This window comes from Macaca thibetana, chromosome 18 (assembly GCF_024542745.1).
Source record: "Macaca thibetana thibetana isolate TM-01 chromosome 18, ASM2454274v1, whole genome shotgun sequence".
NCBI classification, from domain to species: Eukaryota; Metazoa; Chordata; class Mammalia; order Primates; family Cercopithecidae; genus Macaca; species Macaca thibetana.
Window position 1 is genome coordinate 56,440,342 of NC_065595.1, and position 22,857 is coordinate 56,463,198.

Here is a 22,857-nt window from a genome sequence, read left to right on the forward strand (position 1 = left end):
AATGCAGAATCAAGTGGAACTACCTGGTTAGAAAATTCATTACTAGATCTGTTAGAGTGGGAATAGTTTAAAAGTATACACATAGGAGTTGGAAAATGCTATTGCTTTATAAGTCTGAAAAGATAGGCCTTTTGTGTTTGGTTGGTTGGTTGTAGTCCTCCTAAATTACAAAAATAAGCAATGCAAAATTGTATGCTTGCATGAAGTTTATTGCTACATTACACTGGTGGCAGACTCCTCCCTGAAATGTTGACCCAAACAGCGTCATTTCTGGATCTGTTAGGAATAATGCAAACATTGAATTGTTTAGTTACACATGAAACTGAACATGTGAAATGAGCAGAAGATCAGAAATGCAACGTCTACCCTCCTGCTCTGTTACTAAGCTTAACTAGTTACCTATGGGCTTTTGCACTGAACTATCCCAGCAGTTTCATGCTGAAAACAGCCATTTGGCAGTTCCACTAGAAGTCCATAAAGAGTTTGAAGAAGTGCACCTAGCCCTAAGATAATTTTGTCTTTCCTTAAAATATAGTAACTGGTCCTTGAGCCTGCTTATGAATTAAATCTAGCTTTTGTCCATCTTTCAGATGTTCAACTTAAAATTCCCACTAATTATTTGAAGTAACTAATTGGTATATAACGCTTCTGTACTTTCAACTCATCTCCCCACTTCCTCTGTTGACCTCCCCCTTGCTGCTAATGTTTTCCACCTAGCAGCCCGAAGGATCTAATAAAAACAGGAATCTGATTCTATCATTCTTCTGCTTAAAACACTTGTGCTGGCTTCCCATTGAACTTTCCATCAAAATCTTTCATTTTATACAATCTCCCCATTCCGTCCCAGCCAGTCCCACGGTGGCCTACTTTGCTGTCTCTGGAACCCCCATGTTCTTTTCTGCCCTAGGACACAGCCTGGGTGCACCCTGCAAAGCTGGCTCCTTCTCATGCTCGGGTGTCAGTTTACATCTGAGCCTGAACACCCTATCTAATAGTGACAATTAAAGGCAGGCCTGTGTCAGTACCTTGTTTTCTCCATAATACATGTTGTAATACACTTTTTTGTCTGTCCCCCCCCCGTAAGATGTATGTCCCATGTTTTGCTCACTCTACTGTCCACACATAGGGGAGAAGGGCTAGCGTAAGGCTTGGCATTAAGTATGAATGAAAAATTTAAAAATGATTTGTGAGTGATCAAACTGTCTCATCCACAGTTAATCTCAGCTGTTTAGCTCTTTACTCTGCCTCTCACCTGTCCGTCTACTGCCTCTTACCACGTGGATTAAGTGCTCCGTTACATAATCAAGACTTTTCTCTCTTACCTTGCTCTTCAGTTGTTCCCAGTTCCTCCCTACTCCCTAAACATGCCAACTAAATTGTCCCGTTTTAAAAATCCATCCCCTTTTCGCATCTACCACTGTGTTAGACAACGGACTAGGTATTTCAAAGGCGACTGAGTTCATTAGTTTCATGTATCGGGCATCAAATCCTTGGCGTGAGTCATTGTGGTGCAGTGCACCTGCTGTGCATTTATTAGTAACTGGTGGTTAGGAAGTTGGAGACAATAACCCAAGGAAATTAGAGTATACCCCAACTTATTATCTCAAATTATTTTTAAATATCTAAATCTCCAGCTCAGCAAATCAAAATGCTTAAAACGCACGTGTTAAGGCCTAAATGTTATGGTAGGAAAGTATACCTACCAGTTTTCAGTTTCTGCTTTGCGAACTTTGTGAGCAGTAGTCACGGTTACCTCCCCAGCAATACCGTAACTTCCAAAGGGAGCACATTTGTCACCAGATCCTGAACTTTTTTTAGCTACATCTTCTACTGGGAAAGCAACAGAAAGGAAAACAGGGCTTTTTGGCCTGGGGACATCTTGTCCACTTGGAGGATTAGCATTCTGGGGACTTAGGGTCTGTTTCTGGAATTTCTCATCTGCAGGAACAGCAATGGGCACTTGCATTGCAACATATCTCAAGACATCTGACTGTGAAACGACAGCATGTCCAGGAAGAGGTTTCCATCCCTGTGCTTCCTGAACATTTGAGCCTACTAAGATAAAAGGTGGGGCACTGGTCTTCTTGGTGTCGCCCATCACATAAGTTGGAAAAGTGACTTTTGGTGGATGCTGCAGAAACTGTGGATCCTGAGGATTAGATAAATAGAGGGTTGCTTGGGGGAAAGGCCCAGGTGCAGGTGGCGGTGATGGGTGACCTTGTTGATTCTTATCAGTTAGACAATAAAGGGTCCACATGTTAGAATATGGTGGTGGCTGTCCTCGTTCACTTGCTGCCATTGCTATAAAAAAAAATTTTGCAGGAATTAAAGTTTTAGTCTGTGTATCAGGCATTATGCATAGTAATGTCTCTGTAAGTCTCTTACATATAACACAGCTGTAGTGATATGCACCATAGAGCATGCTATAGAGGGGGCTGCATAATTGTGTTTGACAGTGTGAAAGAGATTCTCTACAGTTGAAAAACGAGAACAGTGTTGTGATGGCAAGTGGCAGGGACACTACAGTTGTGGCTGAAGAAGAATCTTACTCTAAGTTGCTATTTCCAGCTACTTCAACTTTACATGTGGCTTCTGTAGGATCCTTACAGAGGAAACTGGACAGTCAACGCAACCTTTTGCTTTACCCAAAAGTCAATTGAAGAGTGTGTTAAGCCATTAAAGGAAGCGTTAATGCATCTTCATAGTGTTTTATTTCCTAAAGAAGTTAGCACTAGGTATCATCTTCACCACATAATCAAATCTCTCTGGCCCTTCATAGGCACCATTATCTCCCATTCATTTGTTACCACACATAAAACATCACATAATCTGGGATTCAGAACCTCAGAGAGCACCCCTTTTAGGCAAGACTTGAAATCATAGGTCCTAGGTAGCAGTAAAAGGCTGGTTGGCCCCACAGGGATTCTTTGGGTTGAGAAAAAGAGGTTTAGGAGTGCCACCTATAATGCAAGTGTCACCCGCCTCTTGAAGACAGTACTGTCTTAGACGAGTTTCACTTTGCCCAAATGTGCCGAGTTCACCTTTTGAACACTGGGCCATCTATCCCCAGTGCAGCCTTTTTCTTCCCCTGAAAAGAACGTAACACTACACACAGGATTAAGTGGCCATTTTCCCAATAGCTTCAGATACTTTCAAGTGATCTTTTTTTTTTAAGCTTGTTGAAAAATATGTCCAAGCCAGGTCTTCACTGTCTCACAGGAAGAGAGGGTTTGATAGTCTGCATTTTTTTGTTAATATCCTCTTAGTGTTGTGGACAACTCCGTTTTCCTTTAGAAATAGTTAAGCATTTGAAAACAGTGACTTGGTCTGGACATGCTGTGTAAGCCACAAATATAGCGCCAGTCCCACATGCTGCACTCCCAGTGCTGCCCTCTGCCTTTGCAGCTGTGCAGAATCCCTGTCACACTGCCAGACAAAATGTGATCTTTTCTAAACACCTGCTTTGCTAACACTTTTTGAATCACTCTGGCTCGGTTAAGAGTCAGGGTTGAGAGATTTTGCAAAAGGAATGGGGGCTTGGCTCATACATGTCCCTTCTGTCCCTAAAAAGGGCCCCTGCAATTATCCATGAGGCAGGAGGGTGAGCAGACCAAATACCATAATTAGATGGAGATGAAGGCCACATCACGTCTGTGTCGCAGGAAAACATGGTGATAGTTCAACAGCCAAGAAAGCAGCTTGATTTTGGCACTTGCCAGGGAGAGGGAACTGATCAAAGGAAGCCAATTACGTGAACTGCATCTATTGCTGTTCAAGTGCCGGGCTGTCCTTTCCGCCGCTGATACCTCCCGGCTCCCCTGACCTCTCCCCTCTCCATCTAGCTATGAAGCTGCTCTTCAGCTGCAGGAAGCTCCCAGGCAGAAAACAAAACGCATGGCCCAGCACCCCAAACCTGGTTACAGAGCTCTCCTGACTCAGTGTGAAAGCAGTCAAACACGCCACCATTTTTTCACTTTTTAAAATGCCATAGCCTATGTAAATGTATTGCTGTAGTTTAATTTTAGATTCACAAGAGGAAAATTTCAAACCAACACCCTCTAATTACAGTTTTGCAATCAACCTATTCGGATCACATGAATATATTTTGTACCTGACAATAGGCTATATTGTTGTTGACTACATAATATGTCCAAAAGAATAACACAAAAGTGCTGGATGACCAAACTGAGGCCAGGCTCTGGGGACGTCACTTTAAAATCACTCCTGCCATAGTAGTAGAATCTCAAATACAACAAAGCCTTTAAATAGCTTTGGCATTTTAAAATAATCTATTGAAAATAAAGACTGACCAATCTGCAGGGAGCCTACATAGATGGCAACCTGAAATACAGATGTCACCTGAAATGCAATTTGTAATGGAAATACCTGATTTTCTTACCTGGCTTCATCAAACCTTATTCAGTTGTTGCTTCCCCTTCTGGTTCAATTTCTGGTGCAGTAAGGCCTTCTGGAGCAGGAGGGAAGGGGCCACTAGATGACTTTACAGATGTACCTGAGTGCACTGCTTCTGCAGCTTCCCCAGAGAGCACAGGTTTGCCTTCCATCTCCTGGGGTACAGAGTTTTCCCCAGACTCCTCCTGCCCAGTATTGTCAGAGACTATTGAAGTGATCCCCACTTCAAGGTGCAGAGATTTTTCAGAGCCTATTTTGATAGCGCCCTCTGCATCCAGGAGTTGTGCAGGTACCTCAGGCTGACCTTTCAAAGATGTGTCAGAGAGCAGAGCTGCTGCTTCTGCCTCCATATATACTGAGGAATATTTTGCATTCTCCTCCAACTGTGCAAGTTCTACAGACTCTACAGATTTTTTAGATATGCCAGAGGTGGTCTTTTCTACTACAGATTTGGGACTAACTGGTGGTGACTGCTCATTTTCTTTAAGACAAGCAACTTGATCAGTAAAAGGGGTAACTATTTGTTCTGGCAGTTGCTCGATATAAACAACTCCTTCAATCACAGGCACATCGTTATAGACAGATGATATATGAACAGTTGACATAACCTCAATATCAGCCTGCAAAGTGACCTCAGGAGCTTGATCATAAGCAGGAGGTTCTTGTTCATCCTGCAAGGGGACTGAGGAAGCCGTTGATTGTTCAGCCTCATTTTCTTTAGGTTGAGAACCCAAATCTACATGGACAGATGTTTGGCTCACAACCTGCACTTCTAGCACCTTTCCAGAACACACAAGAGGAGCAGCCACCATGACATCTTCAGCAGCCTCTGAGCTTGGCACCTCCTCGATAACAACAGGCATACTGGTTGCCACATCCACCATTAAAACATCAGATTGATCAGAATGAATAGATGAAACTTTACCTAACATCTGAGCAGCAAGCTGAGCTGGGTCAGCTGGGACGTAGGCAAACTCTGGTGAGACAGCTGTTGGAGGTGGTGATGAGGGTGGGGTGGTAGTCTTAGGGGTGGCTGGTTTGGAAGAAGAATCACCAACTGCTTCAGTTTGCTCAGCACCTGGCTCAGCATAAACTGATGGAAACTGGGTGGTTTTGTCACTATATTCTGTTCTGGTTACATTGTCCTCGTCTGTGTCTGTAGATTTTTCCATCTGGGTAGGTACTTTAGATTCTACAGATGTTTTTTCTGGTTCTTTTAAACATTCTAATTTCTTCTGTGGTGTCGTTCCTTCTGACCATTTCTCTACTAAAACACAACAACCAGATGGGTTAATTAGCATCTGTGCCCCAAAAAAATATTTTTAAAGAAGGCAATAATAGGGATGTGGTGGCTCATGCCTGTAATCCCAGCACTTTGGAAGGCTGAGGCGGGAGGATTGCTTGAGCCCAGGAGTTCAAGACCAGCCTGGACAACAGTGAGACCCCATCTTTACCTCTCCCTCCCACCCAAAAAAAAAGCAATAATGGGTTGAGCATTCAGATGTCAGTAGAGACACAAATATAAAAGAGTTTTCAGCTTTGTTTTCCAACATCTGTAGTGTGGGTAATAAAACATTCCTGTCCTTGTCTACTCCAAGACCCTCAATTCATTTCCTTAGAAATAAGTGACTCTCAATAGCGTAATAATCAGATATCATCCTAAGGTGGTCAGCATCAAGGGAAAGATGATAAGATCATAACTTTGTGCCTAGAAATAAGGAAGCTGAAAACCTCCATGGAAAAAGCTCCTGATCAAACTTCCACACAAAACTGGGGGAAAAGGTTGGGTCGGAGGGAGACCAACTTGGGCAGTAAATTATTTCATCTTTGTTGGTGTAGTAACTTAGTAATGACATAGATGCTGCATATTAATAAAGGCATTCCTCCATTTAAGAAAGTTGGTATATAAAGTTTAACTTAATGAACTGATAAGCTAGAGGACTATAGGATTTTTTTTTTTACATTAGGAAAGTCACATATTCTAACCTAAAAATGCTAGCAGCTGCTAGTGATGTGTGATCATACAGCCACAGTCAGACTGACCCAGCCAAGAGGAAAAGAAAGAAATCTCTGGATTTCAAAGTGTAGACTTAAGTGAATCCTCAGGCATGAGGAAAATTCTCATGGGTTGGAAGGTCACAACAGCTGATGATATATACAAAATCCTAGAGCTGGAAAACTGCTGTAATATTTTATGTGCATCACCCACACACCTAACTACCTTAGTCGTTAACTCATCAAAAGTTTTCACATCTGTTTGCTGAGAATTTTCCTTTGGGAAGCATTTCTCTAATGAAATTTACAAGAAAAGCAGAATTTGCTTCAAAAGAATATATTTGGCTTAAGTCAAAACTTTGGAGACATATTTTCAATAGGTTCAGCTGCATTCTGAAAAGCAGTGTCCTGCAGTGTCTCCTTTGACATTGGCTGCTGATGTTTTATAAATTCAATTAAGATTTCTAATACTGGACATGGACATTATACCAAATGCTCACATGCAGAGAAAGATTCAAAAAGAGAGAAAGCCACATCTATCGTTACCTCCCTCTGCTTAGAACAATAACCTCATTTTCCTAACCATTCACCTCCTTCAGGACTTTCCCATCCACTTTTTAGGAAAGCCCTTTTACCCACCAACACGTTTGACTGAGTGCTTGCGCTACATGCTACATGTACGAGTGGTCTAGGCACTATTGAGGATAGAAAGACTGTTAAGACGAGACCTCATATAGCTTACATTTAATAGGGGAAATAAGATAGACAAATATAGGTTAAAAAGTTCAACTACCTAACTGGTACTAATAAAGATCTTAGAGTTCAGAGGAGGGGGAAAATCTTTTTTTTTTTTTTTAATGGAGTCTTGCTCTGTTGCCCAGGCTAGAATGCAGTGGCGCCATCTCGGCTCACTGCAACCTCTGCCTCCCAGGTTCAAACGATCCTCCTGCTTCAGCCTCCTGAGTAGCTGGGACTACAGGCGCCTGCCACCATGCCCAGCTAATTTTTGTATTTTTAGTAGAGGCGGGGTTTCACCATGTTGGCCAAGCTAGTCTCAAACTCCTGACCTTGTGATCCACCTACCTCAGCCTCCCAAAGTGCTGGGATTACAGGCGTGAGCCACCACGCCCAGCCGAAAAATCTTATTTAAGCCTGACATTGGGAGAGTTACTCTTATGTTTAGGATATAGAAAGCTACAAAATACATTGTTTCCATCCATAACAACAGGAAAATGCCAGATAGATAAGCCACAAAATCATAACTTTTCTTGAGACCAGCAGAGAGCTGAAGTCAAAAGGTAATCAAGTAACCTGATTTCAAAAGAGGAACCAGCCCCTCCAAGGAGAAAAGGGACACAAGAAACAGTCTCAGCTGTAGCAGGATCCAGAAAGAATAGGCTGCCATTGCACCAGCTGGTAAGAATGTACCAGCTATAATCTGAATGTACTGGTAAAGGCCAACGGTGCACTACATGTCAGTCTGGAATTACCTGGGACTCCAGACCCAAGGAAATTCACACTCCTTAGCAAACACTTTTCCACGGGCCTCACATGAAAGATGGAGGCAGGGCTGAAGGCCAGACAGAGCTCTCCTATTAGCAGAGCAGAGACAGGAGACACTGGCCCAAGACTGACCACAGATGGAAGGCAGAGTTTGGCTACCATGTGACAGAGGGCAGGAACACCAAGAAAGCCCCGTGTCCAAAGCCCAGGTGCACAGGTCCAGCCTAGGTCTGAGGCAGGCCCAGAACAACAGGGAACCTCCTGCACTGCTAACCAGCCCAAGGCTGAGAAACAAGAGACAGCGGGCTGCCACCAGGAGAGGGGGCAAGAGTTTGGAGAGAGATGCCCTTTGTGGGGCATGCTGGCAGAGAAGGCTGAAAGCTGAGGGGGAAGCACAGATGCTGAGAAAAACGCTCTGGCACCCCAGCCCCACCCTCAGCAAAAGGTCTTGGTAGCCCTCTCCTAGAAGGATTTGAGGTCTGTAGTACAGTGAAGGTAATGAAAGCAACAACAAAACCCAAGTCCAACTCCTAACCAGATTGACCTCCCCATACCCACACCAATTCAAGGCCTCCCTAACTATTTTCCCCCATAAGGTCTTCAATTCTCCAACCACCGATTTACTTACCATGAGCGTTTTCAAGAACGCAGCCAATCTAGGGATTGGATTCCTGCAATCCCTAGACTGACCTGACAGGTTGCTTATGGTATAATTTAGGCAACTCTGCAAAGGACCACTTGCTCTTTTAGTTACAAGTGTCTCCCTCACAGGCTCATGGTACCTGAAATTATGTCTAGGAGATTAAAATGATTTAATGTTTTAAATGTTAAGAAAGCTCAATGTTTTTGTCTCTAGAAGTCCCCTGTTAAACAAAAACATCCCTTATAACCACCATTCTGGAAAGGTAAAGCATTATGTAATTATGAATCCTTAACAATTTACCAGGGAATGTAGGATATTGTTTTCTTCCCTGCAACTTTCTCATAGTAAAAAAATTAATGAGAAAACCTAGATTCCAGTCCTGGCTCTAAGATTTAATAGCTGCATGACCAAGTCAACTGTTCCAAGCTTCAGGCCTCCTCACTTGCAAAATGGGGATTATAACTGACTTCATGGAGTTTCTGTGGACATTAAGTGAAATAATGCATCTGAAAGCACCGAATAAACTCTAAATCACATATAAATGGGGAAGGAATGAATCAATACCCATTTAAAAAGAGATACAGAAAAGTTTTGAATATGTGATATCAAATTAAACATTATATAAATCTCAAATCTCTAATTCGAGATTTGATTCAGCTTTGATTAAAATTACATTGGCTATTTCCTAAACTGGGTGGTAAAATGCAGGATGTTTTTTCTTTATATGTGTGTGTTATATACTTATGGATTTTTTCATAATTAAAAAAATTGAGACCAGATGCCTTAAACTTTTATAGTGTTTTTGAAAATGCAAACACTAGGTCAGGCGCAGTGGCTCACGCCTGTAATTCCAGCACTTTGGGAGGCTGAGGCAGGCAGATCACTTGAGGCCAGGAGTTCGAGACCAGCCCAGTCAACATAGTGAAATTCTGTCTCTACGAAAAATACAAAAATGAACCACAGTGGCATGTGCCTGTAATCCCAGGTACTCAGGGAGCTGAGGCAGGAGAATAGCCTGAGCCCGGGAGGCAGAGGTTGCAGTGAGCTGAGATTATGCCACCGTACTCCAGCTTGGGCAACAAAGCTAGACTCTGTCTTTAAAAAAAAAAAAAAAAAAAAAAAAAAATGCAAACACTAGATCAACGATTTGGCTTTGTCAGGAATACATGAAAGAATGTTGGCAAATATATACATACTAGTTACTATACACATATAATATAAATCTATATTGAGTTCATGTCATTATCTGTTTATTAAGAAGGGTAAAGAGCTTTTCTCTAATGTATTAAGGTCAGCTTTAAATACGTGTAACAATTGCTGACTTGTAACCTTGAGATTATGTTGGTTGTAGAAGACAGAATTTCTTCAAGTTGTAAACTAGGTTTGCTAAAGGTTGATCTTATCAACCTTATGAAGATTAACCCACTATGACTTCGGTGATCTGGTTCTACTTAAGCTGACAAAACTATACATACACACTAAGAATTAGGAACATAATTAAAGGCATTCCTTCTTGTAAAAAAGTTCCTTAAGTATAATAAAATGACTCAAATTGGCTAACTTTAAAATTCATTGCAGAATCCTGATTTTCCATGAAATCAGTAGGATAAAGAGATAAATTCCAAGCCTATGGTATTTTTTTAAATAGGCACAACTCATCCGGAGATTCAGGGTACTGGGGTACATGACTGCCCAAGAAGCATAAGGAAAAGGACATATTCTGGCATGAAATGGGAAATCTGAAAGGCATCAAAGACCAGAAGTGTATAAGCAGCAGGGCCTAACAAGAGATACGACAGGCTGTATAAGAATTGGAGGTGGGACGCTCAAAGAGAGTGCTTAAAGTCAGGAATATGTATGGTACATAGTCTTTTAAGAATTTAAAACAGAAGATTCCAACTAGCCTGTATTGAACTGATTGGAATGAGAATACCAGAGACTATAAAGTAGGTGGTTTGTTTCTTTTCTCCCCTCTTCCTCCTCGCCCTTCCTTCCATTCTTTCTTCATTCAACAATCATTAGTTGCACCAGTATGTGTTAGACACTGAAGAATCAAAGAGGAATAAGACTTCCTAAAGATCTCACTCTGATTAAGGATATAAGCAGATGATTGATTATATGACAATGTGGTCAGTACAGTGACTGAAATACGTATGGGGTCCAGTGGCTTTTAGGTAATTTGGGTTAACCTTTAGAAATAAGGAACAGGTGTGAAAGTGGCTAGTAATTTGGACTGTAGGAGGTGGAAAGCAAAAGATGGCATGGCCAGTTTGAAGGAGAAGAGCCATTCAACCTATCCTAGGTAATCTCTCCCATGCCATGCCCCTTTGCCTTCACTTTCCTCTTGGTTCTCCAGCGCTGCCATCAAACTTCGCTGGGCCACAGGGAGCAACACCAAATGCAGTTTGGCATCCCTTTGGCTTCATCCTTCCCTCTTCTCTTCTGGGTCTATTTCTGTATCCCTCACCCCATCACTCCCAACACATCTCCCCTCCCCACATTTTTACCAAACCTCATCTCTCCCAACTTCACTTAAGGGCAAAGAATTAAAGCAGGGTGGGTGGAATAGCAGACATTCCCTCCCTTATTCTTTGCTAAGAGAATCTTAGCTAGATTAGTGGCAGCAATGTACCCAGCCCCAGGCACACTGGTTCTCAAGGGATAGTATCCTTCCACTGAGAGTATTTATAGATGTAGAGGGGACATTTGTATTTATTTCAATGTCTGGGAGGCATTAGTATTTTAGGAGCCAGGGTCAAGGATGCTAGGTGTCCTGCAATGCATGGGACAATTCTGATCTCTCTTACCATAAATTTTATCAGTAGTGCCACCACTTTCTCCTCCTTCCTGATGTAAACACAGGCACAACCCCTGGAGCAGTAGCATGCGGGGACATGTAAAACATTCTAAGAATGACACAGCAGAGTGCCTAGATATGTGATGCTTATTATTAAAGTATATTAGGAGCAGAATGAACACCTTTTCAGATCTGTTCTTAAAGTCACTCTTAATTGGTTTGCTGTTACTTGCAACCAAAAGCTTTCCTAACTGATACGAGGCATAAATTAGAGGGGGGTTGTATTAAATGCTGCTCTTTAGATACCCTGTCTGTTTTTTATTCTTTGACTTCCATAATACCCATTTTCTCTCTGGGTACTTGTTGAATTCATTATCTTAAGATTTACACTACTAGATAATGTATCTGTACTTTTTTAAACCTTCTGCCCATAAACATCTGGGCTGTGTCCCATATACCCTCTCCTCTGTAGAATAAAGCTGATTAAAAAGAGGAGGATTATTTTTGGTTTCCTACATCATAGTCATGTCCCATGTTTTATGGAATAGTTTTATTTCTTCATATGCCTTTCCTTTTTTAAAAAAATGTGTTTGCCTTATGGCACTGATTAGAACCTACAGTACAAAGCTAAATAGAAATGTTAATATTGGAGATCTTTGTCCTGGTCCCAATCTTGAGGGGAAGATATTCAGTATTCCCCATTGGGTATAATGGGTCAATTGGGTTGTCTGTAAGTTTTTGTGTATCCATTCCTAGATTTAGGAAGTTCCCTTGTGTTCCTTGCTTGCTTATAGGCTTTTTTTTTTTTTTTTTTTTTTTTTTTGAGACATGGTTTTGCACTGCCATCTAGGCTGAAGTGCAATGGTGTGATCACAGCTTCAGCCTCCTGAATATCCAGGACTACAGGTGTGTGCCACCATGCCCAGCTAATTTTTAAAAAATTTTCTGCAGAGACAAGGCCTCACCATGTTGCTGAGGCTGGTCTCAAACTCCTGGCCTCAAGTGATCCTCCTACCTCAGCCTCCCAAAGTGCTTGGATTGCAGACATGAACCACCAAGCCCTGCTTATAAACTTCTTTAAAAGCATTTCTTGTAGAGCAGGCAATGCATTCTTCTCAGTTTTTGCTGCCTGAGAATGTCTTTATTTTGCATTCATTTTTTAAAGGATATATTCACTAGGTATATATCAATTCTAGGCTGGCATTCTAGGTCACTGTATGTCATTCCATTGTTTTTGGCTTCTATGGTTTCTATTAAGAAATCACCTATTTGTCTTATTATTGTTCCCCCGAAAAGTAATGTACCCTTTTACCCCTCCACCTGCTCTTAAGATTTTGTCTTTTTCAGCAGTTTAGCTGTAATATACCTGTGTGTCATTTTCTTTGTATTTATCCTGCCATGGGTTCATTAGACTTCTTAAATCTGTAAACTATTGTCTTTCAGAGTGGGAAAATTCTCAGCCATTACGCTTTCAAATACTACTACTTTTCCATTTACTGCAATGACATAGACTTTTTTTTTTCTTTTTTTTTTTTTAAAGACAGAGTCTTGCTCTGTCACCCAGGCTTTAGTGCAGTGGTGCAATCTTGGGTCACCGGGTCACTGAAACCTCTGCCTCCCAGGTTCAAGCGATTCTCGTGCCTCAGCCTCCTGAGTAGCTGAGACTACAGGTGGACACAGACCTTTTGACAATGTTCCATATACATTTCTTACATTCTTTTCTATTTTTCTCTTTGTCTTAATTTGGTGGTTATCTGCCTTGATTTGGTTGTCTGTTGGCTCATTTTTTAGTTTCCTAATTCTGTCTTCTAATGAAGCCATATAATTTTATAGTTTGCAGTTATGGAATAAATGTTTCTTATTTTGTAATTTCTAATTCTGTTGAAGTTCTGCATCTTTTCATCTATTTTCCATCTTTTCAAAATACCAATCATGGTTATTTTCTATCCACCTCATGTAGTAATTCCAGTATCTGGATATTCTTTGGGTCTGCTTCTAGTGAGTGTGTTATGTTTTAGCCCTTATCAATCACTTCTTCCTGCTTCTTTGAATGTCTAGTCATTTTTAACTGTATGCTGGAAACTATAAATGACACATTGTAGAGGCTCTGATTGTTATTTTCTTCTAAATGGTACTGATTCTGTTCTAATGGCAGATCAATCTGATCCTCTTGAGATTTGATTATAAATTCTGGTAAAGTGGGCATACTTCAGCTTTGTTCTTACTCCCAGTGCATTCATAGTGTATGACCTTTATTCCTAGTGTATGATAGTGCACTACGTATACTTTAAAGTACACTTTATTCATAGTGTATGACCTTTCTGAGGTCTCAACTAAATTGCCAGGGTTTCGCAAAAATCTCTTAGTTTTGGCTGGGCCCAACCTGCAAAGCCTCTCCCAACACTAAACGGTTCTGATCTCTCGACTTAGCTTTCAGTCTCCCAATAGCTGTTTTCTGCTAAACCTCCTCAAGCCTTACTCCACACATGAGGAGCTTAGGAGCTGGACAAAAACCCAAGGGAAATTCTTTTTTGCAAACTTTTGGAGGTCCTTCTCTGAAAATGCCTCCTTTCTGGTACTGTCACTCACATCCCAGCCACACTGAAAGACTGAAATTCTGCTTCTCTGTCACCTCTCCCTAGATTTCACTCACTGCTTGGGCTGTATTTCCCTGCATAAGAATTTGAAAGTGTCCTCAGGAAGAAAGCCTCTGTGAATATGGGCTGAATTTCTAGGAATCCTTTCTCCCAAGAATCTAGGTACTGGACTTCATTTTATATAAATTATACAGCTTTTATGTCTGTTTATGATAGGAGGACAAGTCCAATACTGGCTTCTCTGTCATAGCTGAAATGAAAATCTCTCCCTCTCTGCTGAATTTCACCTAGCACAGCATCTGGAAATTGTCAGGAAATTAAGTATTTGTTAAATGAAATTATGGATTGAACTTCAAGGATATGTAGGATTTGAAAGGTAGAAAAAGGAGTGAAAGGAACTCCTGGAGGGAGAAGAAACATAAGCCCAAATCAAGTGATTTGAAATTTCACATTTCAGGAGATGACAGATTGTCTTAAATATACAGCACATGAGGTCTATGAAATGAGATGATTGCAAAGGTAGGACAGACTGCAATCAGAGAGAGCTTTGGATGTCATGCTGTTGTAAAGGGCTCAAAATTTACACACTGTGACTTAGATATGCCAGAACAGTATTACTTTCTCTAACTGATCTCATCTTGCATTAAAATGCTCACTTCCCAATAGCAGAATTTCATCTTAGTTTTAAAATCTGTCCCTTCAAAAAGTCTTTTGGTTAATTAGTGAGCCTTTTGGGCTACTGCTCCTTTATTAAAGGTTCTCCTCCTTCTAAAAAGGGGTAAGCTGAGTCTGGGGTAAGCTCTGTCTCTGATCCACATGTCCTTTTATGCTGGCTCTCCATGACCTCTGGTGGAGACATAACTGGTCTCTGGGTGTTTTTGTTTTGTTTTCTTTTGTTTGTTTAGAGACAGGATCTCACTATTTTGCCTAGGCTGGTCTTGGATTCCTGGGCTCAAGTGATCCTCCTCCTGCCTCGGCCTCCAAAAGGCTGGAATTACAGGCATGAGCCATCACGCCCTGCCCTCTGGGTGCTGGTCTCTGACATCACTGCATTCATTGCTTAAAATGTTTCCATTTTGTGGGAAGTGTAACTTGTTTATCTCACTCAAGGACTGGCAGATCTCCTTCCTTTTAGTCCTATGTAGCATCTAAGGCTTAGCTGCCAATTTTTATTTTATTCTCAGTTTGGATGTTATATGCTATAGCCCTCTGCTCATGTCACCTTTTCCCATCCTGATTCCTTGCTCATCATCACTTTCACTGGAATAATCCAAAAATACCAAGACTCACTAAAAACCATACACAGCGGCTAAGCACGGTGGCTCATACCTATAATCCCAGCACTTTGGGAGGCCAAGGCAGGCAGATCACCTGAGGTCAGGAGTTCGAGACCAGCCTGGCCAAGATGGCAAAACCCCATCTCTACTAAACATACAAAAATTAGCCGGGCATGGTGGTGGGCGCCTGGAGTCCCAACTACTTGGGAGGCTGAGGCAGGAGAATCGCTTGAACCTGGAAGGCAGAGGTTGCAGTGAGCCGAGATCACGCCACTGCACTCCAGCCTGGGCAACAGAGTGAGACTCCATTGCAAAGGAAAAAAAAAAAAACCCTTCCAACAAAGTATTTAATCTCATAATTTGAGTCTTTATTACTATGAAATCCAATTCTCCTCATGCCTGTAATCCCAGAACTTTGGAAGGTTGTGGCAGGAGGATCACTTGCATCCAGGAGTTCAAGTCCAGCCTGGGCAACACGGCAAGACCCCATCACTATCAAAAATTTATAAAAAATTAGTTGGACATGATGAGTCACAACTGCAGTCCAAGCTACTTGGGAGGCTAAGACAAGAGGATCCCTTGAGCCCAGGCTGCAGTGAGCTATGATGGTGCCACTGCACTACAGCCTGGGTGACAGAGCATGTCTCTGGAAAAAAAAATATATATATATATATGTATATTTTAAAAAGGACCAATGTGATTAAACATCAAATGATTTGTGGGCACCATTCTTAAGTTTGAATATATGCTAGTAATGATGCAATAATTAATAAACATCATTATTAAAACTATTACTACTTGTGGTACTTACCTTTAATCTGATGAAATTGTTTAACCAGATCTTTTATATCCACAGTAGTATTCCCTGAAGGAATCAATACAGGAAATCAAATACAGATACATAAAATTCCCAACTTAAAATGTTTTCTTTTTCAAAGCAGCAAATATACAAAGGAATAACAAACCTCTGTACATAGTAAGTTCTTGAAAATAAGCTGCTGCAAACTGGTTGATGTCTGATGGGTTGGTTTTGAGAACAGCTCTACTAATTCCCTCGAGCAGAGTCTTGAGGCCATAGGGTACGACAAGTCTGGGCTTTGAAGAAATCATTTTGGCAGGATGTCTGTAACTCAACTAGAATGAAGAAAAACAAAGTCTTATAAATAATGTTTTACTAAAATAGTTTTTTTTTTTCTTTTTTTTTTTTGAGACACTGTCGCCCAGGCTGGGGTGCGGTGGCATGATCTCAGCTCACTGCAACCTCTGCCTCCCGGGTTCAAGTGATTCTCCAGCCTCACCCTCTTGAGTAGCTGGGACTACAGGCGCCCGCCACCACACCCGGCTAATTTTTTGTATTTTTTAGTAGAGACGGGGTTTCACCGTGTTAGCCAGGATGGTCTCCACCTCCTGACCTCATGATCCGCCCGCCTGGGCCTCCCAAAGTGACTAAAATAGTCCTTATGAGTTAACTATAGTTTCCAATAATAAACTATCTCCTATTAAAATTATCAGCTTTAGTTCTAATATGTAGGTATTCATTTTAGTAAAATGGGCTAATTCTTGATGGTAGTTCAAAAAATAACACAACCCTACTAACAATAGCCTACTATGTGCAGATGAGCAATCTAGTACCATTATAGAAATCCATAGGAAAAGCCCTGCCAAGACCCTGAGGACATTAAAAACAAAGAACAAAAAACAGAACCTGCCTCTGTAAAATTCAGTAAGTATTTTGTGCAGTTAACATTTCATGTATCTGTTTCTAAACAAGTCCTTCCAAACCACACAGGCACTGGCCTTTCTGTATACATATGCATCAAACAGTTACAAGATAGTTTTTCTGTAAGAAAATATTTTTCCTTATTTTTCTAAATATATTCTCACACGTTGCTTTTCTGAGACAGAGTCTCACTGTCACCCAGGCTGGAGTGCAGTGGTGTGATCTCAGCTCACAGCAACCACCGTCTCTTGGGTTCAAGCAATTCTCTGCCTCAGCCTCCGGAGTAGCTGGGATTACAGGTACCTGCCACCACACCCGGCTAATTTTTGTATTTTTAGTAGAGATGGGGTTTCACCATCTTGGCCAGGCTGGTCTTGAACTCCTGACCTTGTGATCTACCCGCAGCCTCCCAAAGTGTTGGGATTACAGGCATGAGCCACCACGCCCAACCGTTGCTCATGTTTAAGTGTGCATTTTTTAGCTTTAAATTTTGGGGGTTTTTTCAGCCTGCTTCATACCTGTAAGAATAACTTTGTTTTTAACATTAATCAGAGTGGGTATAATTTATTTGTGCTATTGTTATACCACCGTCATTTGTACCTGTCTTTTCTCATATCTCCCTTACCCTCTTCCCAAATTTTCCCTTATGTTTCCCCTTCTGCCTTTCTGGCTTTTAAGTGGTATCAGAGATATTGCACAGACCAACCTGTAATTCTCGGAGTTGCAGAGGCTGCCACCTAAAACTATGTCAGGGTGTACGTGTTCTGACTCCTCCTAAAAAATTATCTAAGGCTTCTAAAGAACAAAATTAAATAAGAAAATCCCTAAAGTGGTGAGGGGAAAACTAAGATAGGAAAAACAGGGTGAAGCTACAGGTAAAGTTAGCACTCCAATGCATGCCATAGCTCCTTCACTTTGATAAAGATGGGTATCAAATCGATCCCTCAGCTACCAAGGAGCCATCACAAAATAAGAGATAGGTGGTTAAGTGATTCAGGTTTCCTGAGGTGAAAAACAAATCAGTTATTTGAGAGAACCACAGCTATTCCAGATACTGAAACCCAGGAGAAGTTTCTCCCCCAAGTCCTTATAAAGCAAATAGTGTGATATAATGAGCCATGTCCTCAACAACATCCCTACAATAAATAATGAGTTTCATGGGGTTAAGTGGCATAGTCTAATTATAGAAGGGCACAGCTTCTATTATAAAGTAACTAATATCTCATAGCAAAATGTTCAATACTTAAAAGCACATCTCATCTTCCCAAAGGTCAGGACAAAATGAATCTGTACTGGCCAAAGCAAATCCTTTCAGAATATAATTAAGTATAATTGAATCCCTTAATGAAAACTTCCTTTTACAGCATCATTCAACAGATTTACTGAATTAAACCATCTTTAAAAAACCAGACGTGATCCAGCAATCCCACTGCTGGGTGTATACCCAAATGGAAATCAGTCTACAGAAGAGAGATCTGCACTCCCATGTTTGTTGCAGCACTGTTGACAATAGGTAAGATTTGGAAGCAACCTAAGTGTCTATCAACAGATGAATAAAGACAATGTGGTACACAGATACAATGGAGTACTATTCAGCCATTAAAAAAGAATGAGATCCTGTCATTTGCAACAAAGTGGATGGAACTGGAGATTATTATGTTAAATAAGTGAGGCACAGAAAGGAAAACATTGCATGGTCTCTTATTTGTGGGAGCTAAAAATGGAAACAATTGAATCCATGGACATAAAGAAGGATGGTTACCAGAAGCTGGGAAGGGTAATGGGGGCCTGGGTGGAAAATGGGGAGAAGTGGGGCTGGTTAATGGGTATAAAAAATGAATAAAACCTACTACTTGAAAGCACAACAGGGTGACTATAGTCAATAAGTTAATGTACATTTTAAAATAACGAAAAGAGTGTAACTGGACTGTAACACAAAGGATAAATGTTTGAGGGGATAGATGCCCCATTCCCCATAATGTGATTAACATTGTATGTCTGAATCAAAACATCTCATGTACCCCATAAATATATACACCTACTATGTACTCACAGAAAAAGAATTTTAAAAAAAAAGAAGTGGGGATTCGGCAGTCCCATATGCTAAATGCTAAGGAGCATAGGCAGCAATGACATATACATATATACTGTTTGTTACATATATATATTTGATACATACTCATACATATCGTATGTCTAATTTTAAGTACCCAAGGTGAGTAGATAGACCGTTTTGAAAGTGGCTCCCAGAGGCTGGGCGCGGTGGCTCACGCCTGTAATACCGGCACTTTGGGAGGCCGAGGCGGGCGGATCACGAGGTCAGGAAATCGAGACCCTCCTGGCTAACACCGTGAAACCCCGTCTCTACTAAACATACAAAAAATTAGCCGGGCGTGGTGGCGGGCGCCTGTAGTCCCAGCTACTGAGGAGGCTGAGCCAGGAGAATGGCGTGAACCCGGGAGGCGGAGCTGACAGTGAGCAGAGATCGCACCACTGCACTCCCGCCTGGGCGACAGAGCGAGACTCCGTCTCAAAAAAAAAAAAAAAAAAAAAAAAAAAAGTGGGGGCTCCCAGAAACCATGATGGCGCCAACAACCTTTCAAGAGGCAGTTAGCAGTTGCTGCTACCAAAGGTGGGGACAGCGGCCATGCACTCCATGATCCCCCGTCCCACTAGTTCTCACCCCGACTTTGGGAACGTATGGGGTCAGGGACGCTAAACGTCCTACAGTTCAGTTCCCCACAAAGAACTGTCCTGAGCAAGCTGATGAAGGTCAACGGGTAAAATAGTCACAAACATTATTAGGGTTATTTAAAAGCGACAGCTTAATAATTCTCCCCAAATCCCTCCTATCACCAATACTGGTCCAACACTGGCAGAATTTAAACCCTGCCCCGCCCAACTGTAAACGTCCATGCGCCCACTACCACAAGGGTAACGCCTTAATCAAGAAACACGATGCCTTTCAGGATGCCAGCAGGGACTTCGGAGCCGTAGGTAACAGCACTCCCCCATCTCTCCCTGAAGAACCTCCGGTGTGTGGGCCCCCGCTGTGTCAGTGCTCGTTTTGCGCTAGGTCTGTTTGGGAGAGGGGAGTGAAATGTAGGAGGCTGGGCGTGCTCACTTCGCCTGGACTTGTTCAGGAGAGGCGGGCGACGGACCCACCGAGGCCCCAGATTCGGCAGCTGGCCGTCTAGTCGCCGCACTCCCCGTTGTGGGCCGGGGCCGCCCCACAGGTCCCCCCCAACTCTGAGGACCCTCCGCCTTCCCCGACACCTGAGGCTCCGACGACCTCTCCCATTTCGAGAGACTCCCTGAGGCATAACTGTCTCCGAGGCCGCAGGGTGCGCCTTTTCTCCAGAATCTCCCCACCTGCTTTCCGGCTGCGCTCTTAAGAGCTTCCTCGTTGCCCCCTTGCCGGCGGCTCCTGAGGTTTGATGCTTGCGAGCGTTTTTATAGCCCCGGAGGCATCAGGGCGTGCGTCACGAAGTCCCGCATCACAAAGCTCCGCACGCACGCAAGGAGGCGGGGCCACAGCGGCTGCAGCCAATGGGGAGCCGAAAGCGACAAAGGCCGTAATTTGGCCGGCGAGAGAGGCTTGTTTCCCCACTTCTGGCTACACCTGAGCGGATTTAGGTGATTTCCCAACAAATGGCCAGGAGTAGCTCAAAGCGACTGCCTCTCGGTCTTTGGTCGTTGGGCCTAAAATTAGAGCTCTTTGGAAAGAAAGAAAGAGATTTATGGCAGTGCTGTTATGTCTCTACCTCGCAATTCCCCACACTGCTCCTGGCCCCATAAACTATAGCTCTCTTCGGTCACCTTTAGGAATAATTTCTGCCACGTTGTAGACTCAGAGTGAATAATTGTATGCAAAACAGCACTTTTTCTTTTGTGAAACTCGCCTGTGGAATGGGAGTTTAGCATGAATCCCGAAACTTCCTGTTTCTCCACAGTTGAGATCAGACACCAACTATCCCTACAAAGCCCACAGTCAAAAACAAGTCAAGGAGTTACTGTGTGTAACTTCAGCTCAATTTTTCCAAACTAAAGGAATGCCGCTTCATTTAAAAACGCCCACTTTGCCAGGTGCGGTGGCTTACGCCTGTAATCCCAGCACTTTGGGAGGCCGAGGCGGGTGGATCACGAGGTCAGGAGTTCAAGACCAGCCTGGCCAAGATGGTGAAACCCTGTCTCTACTAAAAATACAAAAAATTAGCCGGGCATGGTGGCGGGCGCCTGTAATCCCAGCTCCTCTGGAGGCTGAGGCAGAGAATTGCTTGAACCTGGGAGGCGCAGGTTGCAGTAAACCCAGATTGCGCCACTGCACTCCAGCCTGGGCTACCCAGCGAGAATCCGTCTCAAAAAAACAAAACAAACAAAAAAAACGCCCACAGTTTGCTCTTTCACTCATTTAGGCTCAGGTATTTGGGCTGGGCTCCAAATAACACCATAATCATGATTATCAGAGTACAAGCAGCCTTCATTTTGATCCATCTTCAAATGTTTAAAAAGCAACTACTTTAAACCAAAGAGCATTGCCAGGGCGGATATCTGACCAAAAGCAAAACAAAACAAAACCAACCAACCCCCTTCCCCAACCCTGCCCCAAAAAACCCACAAAAAAACAAAAACAAAAAAAACCCTGTTTTTTAATTCAGAAAAAAATAGGGCTTCCAGAGCACTTTGCAATAAAAGGCAATGTTAAGGCCCCAGTCAGCATTATCTAGTGCCATTCATTAATCCACTTAATAATTAGTACTGAGTGCCAGGCAAACTCCCTCTTCTCGGGAAGATTACATACTTAAAAAGGGAGAAATAGCAAGACTCCGTCTCACAAAAAAAAAAAAAAAAGGGAGAAAGGCTTTTCGACTGAGTGTGTTGGTGGCTCTGCAGATATTTTTCATCCTTCGTCACTGACCTACAGCACCACTTTGGTAATGTAAATAAAAGTAAGATGAGGCCGTCATGATTTCTGATAGCTTGGTTTATAACACATGTAGCTGTCAGAGACATAATGAATGAGCTACTGAAAATCCTAAGTACAAACACTAAGACCTCATCTGTGGTGTCTTTTGGAATTGGAGACATTTATGGTTTTTAAACCTAACCTCGGTGGGTCATCTCAAACATCTATTCGGTGTAAGGTATTATGCGGAAATATCTGTAACTCAAACAACAAGATTTTACTCTCTTCCTTTCTTCAATGACTGTTTGGCTGAGTCATTCTGAAATGCAAATTGTTACAATGAAAACATCTAACCAAGAATTTTCAAACCACTGCCCATCGGCTGCTTTGATTTCTTGAACTCTTAATGATTTCATGTGGTTTCACAATCTTGGCCTTCTGTTCATCTCCCTTTCAGTCACCAGTATGTTATTTTTTGGTCAACAGTGATTTAAAACGCAAATCTACCTTCTTTTCTACTGCCCCTCTGCCATACCCGAAATCCTTCCATGGTTGTGGGTGTGGTCTCTACATACCTCTCATATTTCATCGATCACCATGTGATTCCCACTTGACGCTCCAGAGTCTTGAACACACATGAGGTTTGTCACCTCTGTGCTTTTGCTCATTAGGTCCAAGGCCTTGAATCCTGCTCCAGCAAGTGTTTTCACCTGACTGCATCCTGCGTATCCTTTATAACCCATCTCAGAAATCTACTTTAGGAAGCCAGTGGGTTAGCAGCATTCTCTCAGTGATCCCATGATGTATGCTTTATGACTTTATCCTTGCTATATAATTCTGCTTGTGTTTAACTCTTCTCCCAGATTTACTAAATCCTTAACAAAAGCTGAATAGGGCAATGTTTCTCTAATCCACATCACCTGCGTAAGAAATCGTCCCAGGAGCTTGTTAAAAATGCCTTCCCAAGCCCTACCTAGAACCTATCGAATCAGAATCTCTTCGTAAA

At 42.2% G+C, this 22,857-nt stretch overlaps 1 protein-coding gene and 1 long non-coding RNA gene across 7 annotated transcripts; one reads left to right on the forward strand and one right to left on the reverse strand.

Annotated features, from left to right (window-relative positions):
* Window positions 1–191: 191 nt before the first annotated feature.
* On the reverse strand, window positions 192–20,473 carry CABYR (calcium binding tyrosine phosphorylation regulated). Of its 6 annotated transcripts, none has more exons than XM_050767808.1 (6): window positions 20,318–20,473; window positions 16,191–16,359; window positions 16,037–16,090; window positions 5,339–5,680; window positions 1,704–1,827; window positions 192–276 (listed from the first exon to the last, which is right to left on the reverse strand). In XM_050767808.1, coding segments are annotated over exons 2-6 (666 nt in total). In that variant the 5' UTR covers window positions 16,336–16,359; window positions 20,318–20,473; the 3' UTR covers window positions 192–275. The 6 variants fall into 6 exon arrangements, with proteins under 6 accessions (XP_050623765.1, XP_050623763.1, XP_050623764.1 ...); XM_050767806.1 differs by having other exon boundaries at window positions 1,704–2,301; XM_050767807.1 differs by lacking the exon at window positions 20,318–20,473 and adding an exon at window positions 19,908–20,098 and having other exon boundaries at window positions 1,704–2,301.
* LOC126941340 (uncharacterized) lies at window positions 17,184–18,810 on the forward strand. Its single transcript, XR_007721264.1, has 2 exons — window positions 17,184–17,244; window positions 18,310–18,810. It is a non-coding gene; the product is annotated as an uncharacterized LOC126941340 (long non-coding RNA).
* Window positions 20,474–22,857: the final 2,384 nt, after the last annotated feature.

Coding starts and splice junctions, on each gene's coding strand:
- CABYR (XM_050767803.1), bottom strand. CDS start 16,335: ATGATTTCTTCAAAGCCCAGACTTGTCGTACCCTATGGCCTCAAGACT. Junction 16,091..16,190: donor AGAACTTACTATGTACAGAG/GTTTGTTATTCC, acceptor TGATTCCTTCAG/GGAATACTACTGTGGATATA. Junction 5,681..16,036: donor ACAATTTCATCAGATTAAAG/GTAAGTACCACA, acceptor GTTGTGTTTTAG/TAGAGAAATGGTCAGAAGGA.